General features: G+C 41.4%; 1 protein-coding gene across 8 annotated transcripts in view; it reads left to right on the top strand.

Annotated features, from left to right (window-relative positions):
• The window catches only part of LOC101434737 (cytidine monophosphate-N-acetylneuraminic acid hydroxylase), a 144,371-nt gene that overhangs the window by 94,855 nt on the left and 35,355 nt on the right, over positions 1 to 14,161 (top strand). For all 8 annotated transcript variants that reach the window (XM_058285328.2, XM_058285330.2, XM_058285327.2 and 5 more), the window contains 2 exons: positions 11,487 to 11,596; positions 12,760 to 12,950. In XM_058285328.2, the coding sequence (XP_058141311.1) occupies positions 11,487 to 11,596; positions 12,760 to 12,950 (301 nt within the window). The remainder of the gene's footprint in view (positions 1 to 11,486; positions 11,597 to 12,759; positions 12,951 to 14,161) is intronic.

Genomic DNA, 14,161 nt, shown 5'->3' with positions numbered 1-14,161 from the left:
ACACTCATGTGTCCTGTGAGACCAACTGCGAATGATTTTTAAAAAATTTCTCCTCCTTGCCTTATTACCCCCATTGTCTGCTCCCTGTATCCATTTGCTGTGTGTTCTTCTGTGTCTGCTTGTATTCTCATTAGGTGGCTCCAGGAACCAATCCTCGGAACTTCTGGAGTGGAAGAGAGGCGATTATTCTCTTGTGCCACCTCAGCTCCCTGTTCTGCTACGTCTTCTTATTTTCTCTCCTCTGTGTCTCTTGTTGCGTCATCTTACTGCACCAGCTCTCTGCGTCAGCCGGCAGTCCTGTGCCAGGTGGCTTTCCTGCGCTGGGCAGCGTTCCACACAGGGGGGCACTCCTGTGTGGGGTCGCATTCCAGCCTGTGCTGGCACTCCACATGGGCCAGCTTGCCATGTGGGCCAGCTTGCCCTCACCAGGAGGCCCTGGGCATTGAACCCTGGACCTCCGATATGGTAGACAGGAGCCCAACTAGTTGAGCCACATTGGTTTCCCATAAATGATTTTTAAAGAGGAGTCTGCCCTGCATGGGCATTCTGCCAGATCCCTGAGAGCACGGCTGGCACTTATTGAGGGACATGTCCCTGGCCATTCACCCCAGAGGAGACAGAACACTATTCTGGAGAGAGTGGCGTTTGACTTTGACTTCAAGTTCAGGGTCCCCCACTTCCCTGCCCTTCAAAGGACCACTGCTGCCTTTCTCCATAAGCCCCACCCCATGTCTTTTGACTTAGCCCGGAAATCCTGCAGACTACCTTGCTACCAGGAACTGGTTACATGTGCTGTACAGGAACTGGTTACATGTGCTATGCAAATATTGCTAAATTTATTTGGCATAAAACTGATAAGAAAAAAAGGTTTGAACATAAACATTGTTAGTTTGAGTAAGGAACAGGAAAATAGTCTATCAACCTTATGAATATGCAGACCATAAATTTATAGCTGTTTAGATGCTCTTAGTAAAAACCCCTAAATCTTATGGACAAGATACCTAGAGCAACATGATAGCAGTGTGGTTAAGAGTGGGGGTACAGGGGCCTGACAGCCAGCTTTCAATCCTGGCTCAGACACTCACTTAAGGGACTCTGGGTAAGTTATTCACTGTCTTTGTGGCTCAGTTTCCTCAAATGTGGAAGAGATGATCTTGGAAATGATCTTACTGTGTTGTTGGAAGACTTTTTTTTAAAGATTTATTTTATTTATTTATTCCCCCACGCTACCCCTTGTCATTTACACTTGCTGTCTGCTGTCTGCTGTCTGCTGTCTTTTTTAGGAGGCACCGGGAACCAAACCCGGGACCTCCCATGTGGGAGCGAGGTGCCCAATTACTTGAGCCACCTCCACTCCTTGCTTGTTGTGTCTCTCGCTGTGTCTCTTCATTGCATCATCTTGTTGTGCTATCTCATTGCTTCAGCTCACTGTGCCAGCCTGTCGCATCAGCTTGCTCTTTTGCTCATCTTCTTTAGGAAGCATCAGGAACCAAACCTGGGACCTCCTGTGTGGTAGGTGGGTGCCCAATTGCTTGAGCCACACCACTTCCCTGGAAGAATTTTAGAAAGTTAATCCATGTTAAGTTCTCAGTACTTGGTACACAGAGCATAATGATGGATTTGTGTATAAATATATAATATGTTTCATAAAAATGTGCGCAAATATACACCCACGTCTCAAATACTCTACATATGTCCTTGAGGCTGGGACCACAGGAACAGAAAGGAGCCATTCCCCTCCCAGCAGAAAGCCGGCCAGTTAAGAACACAGACTGGGGCTGGAAAGCGATGGAAAGGGCTGTATAGTTGCCATGGCAAGTGGAAAGAATGAAAACAGCAAAGCCTGGTGAAACGCAGCCTGCACTCAGGTGAAGAAACGCCATGAGGATGGGAGCGCGTGTTAACAGTCTCTTGTAGTCCAGTGCTACCGACTGGACTGTAGTGATTTCATCACATCCTGTAGATGGGAGAGCTTGAGCCCATCCTGGAACAGGATATCAGTTTATTATTATTAGAAAAAACTATACATGCCCGTAATGAAACATTTGGAAATCGGAAGAGCAGAAGGACAAAGACTCTCACTGAAAGACAGTCTCTATTTTCGTGGCTTTCCTTCCGGCCATCATGGTTGTTGGTGCAGCCTTCTTCTCCCCCACTTCTTCTCCCCTCCTCCCTTTTTTCTTCTTCATCTTCCTCTTCTTTTTTATTGAGATATCATCAGTGCCATAAAATTCACCCTTTTGAAGAGTAAAATTCAGTGGTTTTTACTACATTCTTAATGTTGTATAACCATCACCACTATCTCATTTTAAAACATTTTTGTCACTCCCCAAAGTAACTCTGTAACCATTAGCAGACTCTCCCCCTTCCCCATCCCGGCACCCACTGGCACCCTAACCTACTTTCTGTCTCTGTGGATTTACCTATGTGGGACATGGAATAAATGTAATCAGATAATACATGACCTTTTGTGTCTGGCTTCTTTCTCTGAGCATGTTTCCAAGGCTCATCCATGTTCTAGTATGTTTCAGAATAATATTTCTGAATAATATACCATTGCATGGATATACCACATTTTATTTATCCATTCGTCAGTTGATGGGCTTTTTGGCTATTATGAATAATGCTGACATGAATATTTGCCTACAAGTTTCTATGTGGACATATGTTTTCAGATCTCTTGATTATTTACCTAAGTATGGAGTTGTTGAGTCATACAGCAACTCTCTGTTTTAATTCTTTGAGGAAGTGCCAAACTGTTTTTCAAAACCCTGCACCATTTGACATTCCCATTAGCAATGCATGGGGGTTTTGATTTCTCCACATCCTCACCAGCCCTTGTCATTGTCCATCCTTTCGATTATCACTGTCCTGGTTTGGAAGGCTAAGATGTCCAAAATCAATATGTTGGCAAGATCCTGCTTTCTGCTGGGGTTGGCAGTTCTCCATCCTGTGATGATCTCACTCTGTTTGTGTCTTCTCTTCTCATTTCTCCTGCCTTCTGGATTATTCTGGGGCTTTCTCTGGCTGACTGTTGTTGGTTTTCCTCTCTTTATAAGACCTTTAGCCATAGGATTAAGACCCATTCTGGTTCAATTTGGCCACACCTTATCTAATAACATCTCCCAAAGAGTCTATGTACAAATAGGAATATAGATTAATATTTGAACATGTTTTTGTGGGGAACATGATTAACCGCCAACAATTTAGGCTCAGTTTGCTCTCTTTTCTTAGTGTCTTAAGGTAGAAGGTTATGATTTTGTTTGTTTGTTTTGATTTTTTAAAATATATTTTTTATTTATTTTTAAAAGATACTTAGATCACATAAAAGGTTACGTTAAAAAATATAGGAGGTTCCCAAATGCCCCACTTCCCACACCCCCCACTTTTCCCACATCAACCACTTCTTTCATTAATGTGGTACATTCATTGTAATTGATGAGTACATTTTGGAGCACTGCTACACAGCATGGATTATAGTCTACATTGTAGTTTACACTCTCTCTCAGTCCATTCCGTGGGTTATGGCAGGATATACAATGTGTCCTGCATCTGTCCCTGCAATATCATTAAGGACAACTACAAGTCCTGAAATTGCCCCCAGATCACACCTTCTTTCCCTCTCCTTGCCTTCAGCAACTCCTGTGGTCACTGTCTTCACATCAATGATTTAATTTCTGGGAGGTTAAGTTTTTTATTTTAGCCCATTCTTTCCTTTTTTAATATAGGCATGTACAGGTATAAGTTTCCTTCTAAGCACTGCTTTAGCTATATTCCTTAAGGATCAGTATGTTGTATTGTCATTTTCATTCATCTCAAAGTATTTAAAAATTTCCCTTGTAATTTCTTTTATCTCTTTCTTATTTAAAAGTGTATTTTTGAATTTCTACATATTTTTTTAATTTCCCAAATTGCTTTCTCTTAATGATTTTGAATTTCTTTCTCTTACTGATTTCTAGCATCATTTCCCTGTGCCAGAGAACATACTTTGTGTGATATCCATCTTTTAAATATATTAAAAGTTGGTTTAAGGCCTAGCATATGTTTTCTGCAGGAGAATGTTTTATGTGCACTAGAAAACAATATATATTCTGCTGGGTTTGGGTAGAGTGGTATTAGAGGTCTGTTAAGTTTAGTTAGTTTATATTGCTATTCAAGTCTCTATTTCCTTGTTGATCTTCTGCTTATTGTACTATTCTCCAATCTTCTTTTTAGGCATACTTTTACAAATAGTTGCAAGTACTCTAGAGAAATTATTTTTATCCTGTATTTTTATCTTGTTAATGTTTCAGTAGATATTATTCATATTTAACTATAATATTTTGTATAATATATTTTAAGGTATTTTTATATTAAGTATTGTCTTATGTAATTCATTTGGCCAATTAGTTGTTGGAATTTAGACTGTTTGTAGTTTTATTTTTTGCCATTAAGTAAAACTGTGGTGTCTATCCATAAAAGCTTCTCTGTATTTGGAGTTGTTTTAAGATAGCTGAATTACTGATAAAGGGTATGACTAATTACAGTGTTTACTCCTGTCTGGCACCTTGTATATTTCTGCCTAAAGGTGAACTTCACATGGATTAACAACCTAAATAAAAAAGATAGGGCTCAAAGTGAAAGAAAAAATTCAGGAGAATATCTTTATGACCAATGGACTTGGACTTGTTGACTTCTTAGACAAATCTTCGAAAGCACAGCTCATAGGGCAAAGAAAAAAATGATGACTATATCATCATCAACACAAAAGTTTTCTACTTAAAAAAGATACCATAGACTAAGTAAAAAGACATCTGACAATTTGGGAGACTATTTTTGCAATATTCACTACCAAAAAGAGATTGAAATCTAGCATCTAGGAAGAAGTAAGGCAAATAGATATCCTGCTCTGGATGGAATCATGTTCCCCACAAAAATATACTCAAGTCCTAATTTGAATGGGGATGGGCTTATTTATAAATGGGATCTTTGAAGAACCTTTAAGATGTGTTCAAACTGAATCAGGGTGGGTCTTGATTTGATATGACTGTACAGGAAATTTGGACACAGTAGCAGCAGGGAGCAAGAGACAGATGTGAGTGACAAGAGTAAAACTAAGTGACAGCCTACCAGCTAGCCACCAGCACGGCCCCCCCAACACCTTGGTTTTGAACTTGTAGCCTCCAGAACTGAGAGACAAGTAATTCCTGTTGTTTAAGCCTATCTGTGGTGCTTGTGATAGCAGCCCTGTCAAACTAAGACAAATCCCCACAGGAAAGGGCATGAGCCAGCAATTTGCAGAAGAAACTCAAAAGGTTAGTAAGCATATGAAGCGATGCTCAAACTCAGTAACCAGAGAAGTGAAAAATAAAGCAATGAAGCTTCCATCTTTTTGACTGAGAAGAAGTTAGAAACTAAGATGACGACGTGTGTTGGCAAGGATATAGGTATATAGAAATCGTCACACGTGTGGTGTGAAAGGGGATGGTTGGGCTATTTTGGAGAGTAAACTGACAGTGCTTATCAGATGAGGTTTATGAAGATGCTGTTACCCCCTGCCCACTCCTGGGTATCTCTCAAAGAAATTATGCAGAGTCAGAATCTGCAGGTGCACTGTGGGAGTGGGAATAGGTAAAATGTGGTGGGCACACACCGTGGAATACTAAGCGGCAGAAAGAAGTAGATTAGATGTACACATGGCAACATGGATGAGTTTCAAAGACAGAGTGTTGAGTAAAAAGACTAAGAAAGAGGCTGGAGACCTATAACTCAATACCCAAATGCACATACAATGTCATACACATTTTGCATGAACATTCAAAAAGTAGCCTGTAGGGGAGGGGAAGGAAATGAGAGAGGCAGATGGGGACAGAAGGGGGTAAATAAAACCAAAAAAGGGAGGAGCTATACCTGGCCCTATTATAATGTGTCATAAACTGGGAAGTGTGAACAACACGGAGCTCTTCCACTGAGGTCCTAAATGAATGACAGAACGAATGCTGCCCTCATCCATTCTTCAATAGGGATTGCATTGCCATTCATTCTTTGGGATGCAACAATATTTGCTCCCACCAACTGGCATATGAGCCTGCCTTTTCTCCTCACCCCACACCAGCTCAGGGCATTCTCAGTCTTCCAGACTTTTCTCATTTGAGGCAAAAATGGCATCTCATTGTTTTAATTTGCATTTGTCTCTCATATATGATGTTCTTTTTCCAGACATGTTTGCCAAATTGTTTGGATGTTAGAGATTTCCATTTTATGTATGTAATGATTCAAACTTTCCACTGGAAAATTTTCCACTGCTGTTAAATTTAGAAGTCCTCCCTTATATTTGATAAATATTCTATTTTATCCTACTTTTCAAATGCCTTGGTTGCTTTTCTTTCTGGCTTCAATCAACTGAAATATTTATTTAACTGATTTTGACAGCACCATTTGTTAAATAGCCCTTCCTTTCCTACCAATTTGTGAAATCTCTTCTAGAATGTATTAAACAGTTATATAATTAGGAAAATCTTTTTGGCTGTCCTTATGCCAAAATTCACTTAATCATTATAGTTTTCTAATATGTTTTCATTCTAATTCTTCCTCTTTATTCCCATAAGAAGATTTTAAGGAATGCCATTTGTTTGTCCTTTTGGATAAATATTAGAATCACAGTCTGAAATGACCTAGATTTCGTCAGCTTGTGGTAAGCTTGTAATCAGTTTATCATTTTATTAGAGAGGGAGGGAGTTTGCAGAAGCTGTGTGTTCTCCTTCACTGCATCCACGCAATTTGCCTTTATGCAAAGGGCATAGGGAACCTTTCAGTGCTTGTTCCAGAACAATAGTTAAGAGTCACAGATTCTTATTTTCCTCTCTTTCTCCTGAGAGAAAAAAGTTTTGAAGAATGAAAATCCTTAAGAATGGGTATCAGAGTGAGAGTTTTCCAAGTTTCTCCCACAGTAACGTTGTACTCTAGTTAGTGTTAGCTAGTATATATGTTTCGTCCTGGGTCTAATACTGAACTTTTTAATATGATTCATTCCTTTAAGTAAAATAAATACCACAAACAAAGAAAAACCTCACCATTTCTCAATCTCTCTAGGCTCAGTTTTTTTTCCAATGTTTATTATTATTATTAGTGTACAACTATGTGATTATACCAAATACCATTGATTATACACTTTGGGTGGATTTATGCTTTATTAACATGTATCAGTAAAATTGAGTTGTTAAAAAATAATGACCACAATATTACTACTATTTATTAAGTACCGGACATAGTTTGAGGCACTCTAGGATCTACTAGATCCCCCATCTAATCCCCACAACTATGACGTATGCATGTATTATAATCCTATTTTACAAATCAGGTTACTGGGGCTCAGGATACTGCCAATAAGCTTAATTTGCTGCTAATAAGCAGCAGCATCAGGAATCCAACCCAGGTGTTCCCAAAGTCGGCATTCTTGTTTCACGACAGTTTTCCAGTAATCAGAAAATCTGGAAATAGTGATAATTATCTGTTTGACCACTTGTGTTTTCCAGAGCACGCTAAGGTAATCATGTGGCATCAGTCATTCTTTATGTGTACCTGATTTTCTTAAGGAAGCCATTTGCGTTTTACCATAATGAGGTGAAATAAGCTGAGAGCTATTTCTCTTAAGAAAGACATTGTTTTTATTACACTTCATGTGCGTGTTCCCAGCATCCAGCTTAAGACATAAAGCATTTACTAGGGAAGGTCCCTATGTCCTGTGATCCTTGATCACATCACATGCCCTTCCATCCTCCAGAGAAAATCACACTTATAAATGTGTGGTTTAAGGACAGAAAAACAGCTGGAGCCTCAAATTAGGATGATTTGAGGAGAGTTTATTTACAAAAATACTATGTGTTTGTAGGAAAACCACAAAGGGAGGTGCAATAACCAGGAGCTGGTAGCAGCCAAGTTGTCCCACTTTGCACCTGAAGGGATGAGGAGAGGGAGCAGTTTCAATATAGAATGAGGAGCAGTGACCCCTGGCTGTGCACAGAGCACGGCGAGGTCAGAGCAAGCTCACAGGGAGAGGGCCAGAGGGGCCAACCACCCACCCTCACTCAGTCCTCTCTCACCATCTCCTGCTGGGACTTCCCCAGGACAAAACCCCCTGGAAGGTGGAGGCTATGGGAGCCCTTTATGTGGTCCATCTCCACCTCCAGCAGCAGATAGCAGGGTGCAAAAGGGTAGACAAGGATGGAGGACGGTCGTCTGTAGGGACCAGTGGAAGATATTTAGCACAACTGTGTTTCTAGTTTTTAAAACGAGGAAAGAAATATATTTCACTTTAAGCTTATGTGGAGATGAACTTATAATTTTTACCACTAGTGGTGCTAAGAAGGCAGGAACAGTGCTTAGGGTGAGAGAATAAGGGACGTGGAGCCCTAAGAAAGTCTTGGGAAATGTGACTTATGACCACCGATCAATCAATTAGCTCAGACTCTGTTTTCTGAATGTGTACTGTCAGCCAGGCACAGTGTGTTCTCAGCACGATATTGATACAGCAGCGAACAAAACCCAAGTCCCACTCTCAGCTTATATTCCTGTAGGGAGATCAACCATAAGCCAACCATATATGACATGAAAAGGGCTAAAAAGAAAGGTTACAAGGGGTAGAGGGCTGAAGAGGGACAGGCAGAACTGTGAACAGGGAAGGGCTATTTGAGATTGAGGTCAGAAAGTACTCTCTGGTAATGACATCTGAGAACAAAATGAAGCCAGGGAGTGAGCAGGGCATGAGAGCCTTCCTGGCAGACCAGCTAACCGAGTCACCATTTTGTCAAAGGCAGAGATAGAAAATATAAGTGCAAAGACATGGGGCTGAAGCTTGCGAGGAAGAAGAGGAAAAAGACTTTTGGGGGAGATTAGTCTTTAATTTTGCAATGTTTTCCTTGTTATAGTCTAGTCAGGATTTTTCTTTTTTTTATTCAATAGTTCTTCTTGAGTCAATTTGGGTAATCTATTTTTAGAAAAAAAGTCATTGTTTTTGAGATTTTCAACTTAGTAGAATTTGCATGCCATTACATCCATAATTTTATTTTTTTAAGGTTTATTTACCTCCCCCCCCCTTGCCATCTGCACTTGCTGTCTGCTCTCTGTGTCCACATGTTGCATGTTCTTCTGTGTCTGCTTGTCTTTCTTCTTGTCTTCTCTTTAGGACACCCTAGAAACTTATCCTGGGATCTTCTGACATGGGAGAGAGGCACTCAACTGCTTGAGCCATTTCAGCTCCCTGGTTTGTTGCTGTCTCTCATTGTCTTTTCCTCTGTGTCTCTTTTTTCTTGTGTCATCTTGATGTACCAGCTCTCCACGTGGGCCAGTTCTCCATGTGGGCTAGTTTGCTATTACCAGCAGGCCCTGGGAACTGAACCCAGGACCCTCCATATAGTAGACAGGCGCCGAATCACTTGAGCCACATCTGCTTCCCATAATTTTATTTTCAACCCATGAAATGAAGTTTTCATTTCAACCCATGAAATGAAGTTTGCCTATATGCAATCTTGGTCAAGTATCTGTCTCTATTCCCAACTCTCACACCTTTTAAGATCCTGCAAGTGGACCTAGAAAATTGAAAATTTGCAGCATATAAAAGTCTTTGTTCTTAGTTATGGGAAAAGTTCTAAATCTACAACTTTTCATTTCATAGGTAGTTTATACCTCAGGTTCTCCCATAAGCTGTTGTCTTGAAGTGAGTGTAATTGATCTTCATTTGAAGTGTCTTGGTAGAGCCTTCATGGTATACTTTGAAACAAAGACAGTGAATGGCTTTGAGGGCACAACAACAACATCATTTTCCCAGGGTCCACCTTGATCCAGGGCCTCGTTTAGCAATTAAAAATAATGCCTGACATTTATTAAGATCTACTCTCCTCGGAGGTACCTATCTTTTTAAAGATAAAAATACAAGGAGAGCTATATGGACCAGTGGAATAAAAATGAATGGATAAACAAAATGTGTTATATATGTACAATGGAATATTATGCGGCTATGAACAGGGACAGAGTTCTGATGCATGCAACAGCATGGATGAACCTCGAAGACATCATGTTGAGTGAAACAAGCCAAACACAAAAGGCTAAATACTATATGATCTCACTGAAATGAAACAAGCAGAATAAAAAAGCATAAAGTCAGAAACTAGAATACAGGTTACCAGGAGCCAGGTAGGGGAGAGGAATGGAGAGTTAATGTTTAATTGGTACAGAGTTTCTGTTTTGGATGATGGAATATTTTGGTAATGGATTTGTGCCTCCTTTGGTAGTGGAGGCACCAATTTGCACATGTAATTAATACCATGGAATTGTATATTTGAAAAGTGATAAAAAGGAAGTTTAGGTTGTATTTAAGTTATCACAAAGAAACCCTCCATAGAACTAAAAGTGAACCCTAATGTAGGCAGTGTGTTAAAGTTAATAGCATAATGATAATAATGTTGATTCATCAATTGTTATAAAAATACCACATGGATGCAAAATGTTAAATGTTAATAAGGAAAACTGTGTGTATGAGGGGGTTTCTATGGGAATGCTGTACTCTGATTTTTTTTGTAAACCTACAATGGCTCTAATAACAACAATAAAAAAAATACCAAAAAATGGGGGCGGGGGTGGAGACAAAGGGCAAGTCATCTGCCTGCCCCTCTCCATCATGAAAATCAGTTTTCCTGGAAATCCGAACAATAAGCTTCTGCTCACATTTCACTGGCGAGAACTACACAGTCTGCGGAGAAGAGCTATGTTTTATGTCATGCATAATTGCAGGAGAGCCATCAGAAAGCCTGAGCTTTCAACCACCCTCAATAAAAATAGGATGCTAGCATAAAGATATAGGCCACCAGCAGTGTCTGCTACCCTTGCTTAAAATTCTCCAGTGGCCCCTCCTTGCCACAAGATAAAACCAGAGCTCCTCAGCACAGTACCTTGGATCCTTTGTGACCCACGCTTGCCACCTCTCCACCCTGCCCCCCGGCTCAAGCACCACTTTCCTCAGTCATAAATTACCAGCCATTTTGGGATTCCCAAGCTCTCCCATGCCTCCACGTCTCTGCACCTGCTGTGTCCTCACTCCTGCCTTACATAATCGTAAGTCTTTTGCCTTCCCCCCAATACCTCATCCTTCCAGTCTAGCTCAAGAATTGCCTCCTCTTTGAAATCATCTTTGACCCTTGGAAGCAGACCAGGTACTCCCTCCTCCATGCGCCTGTTGCCACCTGACCTCATCTCTAACTTTCATATAATTGTGATAGGCTTTGTGTGTCTCCGATGGGACTGCGACTTCAGGAGTTCCCTAAGGACATGAATTGGTTTTGGTCTTAAGCCTCCACCTCATTGCTTGGCCTTTTGCTTTGATTCTCCTTTGATTTGGGTACTCTTGGGTACTTTTGATTTTTGGTACTCTCTGAGCCATGCATTTCTATTTCAGCGATGGTTGCTAAACCCACTTGTGTGTGTTAATCCAGATTTGTTCCCCATTGTTCTAGTTGTTGAAATGGATGAAACGAGTGGACTTTCACTACTAGAGCTGAATCCTCCTAACCCCTGGGATTCAGAGCCCAGACCCCTTGAAGATTTGGCCTTTGGAGAAGTGCAGGTGAGAAAACATTAAAGTTCTAGTATTCTTAAAAACAAAAATAAAGCTAAGATGTCCATTTGTTGTGTGTGTGTGTGTGTATATATATATATATTTTTTTTTGCATCCTACCTTACCTTGAATACTCTTTGAGGTGGCCAATTAAGACATATTTAAAAAACATCCTGAATTCTTAAGTTCCTGTAGGAACACCAAGAGTTGCTAAGGATTACAAGGAAATATATCCAGAAAGAAGCATAAGAGGAAGCTTCCAAGGGCAAGTTATGCAAAACCAGTGGAGGAAGTTTAGAAATTCCTCTTGAGACCCAACGGCTGTCTGACCGAGAGGCCGGTTATGCATTTCTGCGTTACCCTCTGGATCTTTCATCCTGTGGGTTCTCCAGGCTTTTGCAGATATGTGCCTTCAGAGGAAACCCTTTGGTAGTTGGGGAGAGGAAAATAATCAAAGACTCGTTTTTTTCCCTCTGGCTATTTGGGAAGCTTGAGAAAATGGACCATTATTTTTCAGTGGAAACAAAAGAGAACATACCCAGAATAGGCATAATGAGAAACAAGAAACGACTCCTTGGCCTCTCCTCACCCACTCTGCCGAATGCCCCTCCCCTCTGGGGGTCCTTGGTACTTGTCTCCGCTTCCTGTCCACATCCCTCCTTCCATGGAGGTGCAGAGCAGGAGAGGGAGCAGGGATTTTGAGTTGAAATCCCCAGGGGGTTGCAGATTTGTTTGGAGGACACTGGCATCCTAAAGGGGTAACTGAGCAGGTGATTTGAAAGACAAAGCCTTGCCAGCAGATTTAGTCACTTGTCCCTTGTGAGCTGTTACTTGAAGGGACTAGTCACAAAAGGGATTCTGCAGCACAGGCTGCAGATTAAGTGTGCAGGAGCTAGTTTAAGTAAAGTAGGGCAGGCACTTGTTCTGGCACCTCGTGCCCACCATGGGAATCACCTGCTCTGATAACCCAGTGACCTGCCTTGGCAGTGATGCTCTCCGTAAAGGCTTCTGCTGGGTTTTGCCCGAGTCTTATGGATTTGCCTGATCATGCTTAGAGCAAGTTCTCCAATGTACCCTGTCCGCCAACGAGCCCAAGCCTTTCCGTTCGTTGTTCTGGCCAGTAATGTTGTGATACTGTGAATTGCTGATATGACTATCACCTCTTCCAACAGATAACATACCTCACTCACGCCTGCATGGACCTCAAATTGGGAGACAAGAGGATAGTGTTTGACCCTTGGTTAATCGGTCCTGCTTTTGCCCGAGGATGGTGGTTGCTCCATGAGCCTCCATCTGATTGGCTGGAGAGACTGTGCCAAGCAGACCTAATTTACATCAGTCACATGCACTCAGACCACCTGAGGTAATGAAGTCAACTAAGACAACGCTGCAGTTGAGACAGGAGGTGTCTTCAGGTTCTTTTGCAGCCACTGCTCACTTTGAAGTGGGTTCAGCCGGGTTGATGGAAGGACAACTAACGCAGAGAAATCCTTGCGACTGTATAGCAATTTCCGGCTTTTAAAATGTGTTTTCCTGCTGTCTTGGGGAGCAGGACAGATGTTAATGGCCTTTTGCACCCTCTCACTTCCCACTCTCAGGCCACTTGGTAGAAGTTAAGGTTTAAGGCTCAGCAAAGTTGACTTCCTTTTTCAGTTCAACCTTTATGGCAGGGATCAGCAAAGATTTTCTATAAAGGGCCAGAGTGTGGATATTTTAAATTTTGCAAGCCACGTAGTCAGTATCACAGCTTACTCAACTCTACTGCTTCACCCCAAAGCAGCCAGAAACAGTGCTTAAATGAGTGCGCATGACTGTGTTCCAATAAAACTTCAGGTTTGGATCATGACATTTGATTGCCACGTATTTTCATGTGTCACAAAACAATGTTCTACATTTGGTTTCCTTCCAGCCATTTAAAAAGGTAAAAATGAGCCTTAGCTTGTGTGATCATACATCACCAAGTGGCAGGTGGATTTGGCCTGTGAGCTGCTGGGGCTTGCCGTTTCCTGATTTACAATGCTGAGCTCCTAACTGTAACCCTGGGTTAACCTCATCCCACACTTGATTGAAACCACAGCAGTACAACCCTGAGGATAAGAGCTGACATTTCCTTAACTTGGGCAATCAAAAAGAAGGAAGAAAGCAGAACAGAAGAAACCACACATCTGTGAGTGTGAGCCAAGCGATCAGAAGAGGGCGGCTCACATTGCCAATACCTGGGCTTAACACAGGGTCATGTCCGATCTTCCCTGACTTCCAGAGCCTGCCACTCCTGCTGGGTTGCCAATATAAACACACAGCAGTGTCCCCAGTGTTCTAAAGAAACAGTTTTATCTTGTTTTTGGGTTGTTGCTGCTGGAAGTCTACATGACAGGCAAAGTTCACGTGTAGTCGCACTTGGGTTAGAAATGCCCAATAACACGCTGCTTATTGGTTGAATCACCCCTGGATTTTTCTAATCTAAGGCATTTGGGATTTCTAGGGCATAGGCATGTTATAATTTATATTTTTTAAAGAGAAATAATTTCAAACATAAACAGTTAAACTTCTTTAATAGCAAATTACCCGCAAGGC

The sequence above is a fragment of the Dasypus novemcinctus genome, chromosome 22 (assembly GCF_030445035.2).
Source record: "Dasypus novemcinctus isolate mDasNov1 chromosome 22, mDasNov1.1.hap2, whole genome shotgun sequence".
Lineage (NCBI taxonomy): Eukaryota > Metazoa > Chordata > Mammalia > Cingulata > Dasypodidae > Dasypus > Dasypus novemcinctus.
The sequence above is the reverse complement of the archived record's forward strand: the minus strand, read 5'-3'. Positions and strand labels throughout refer to the sequence as shown.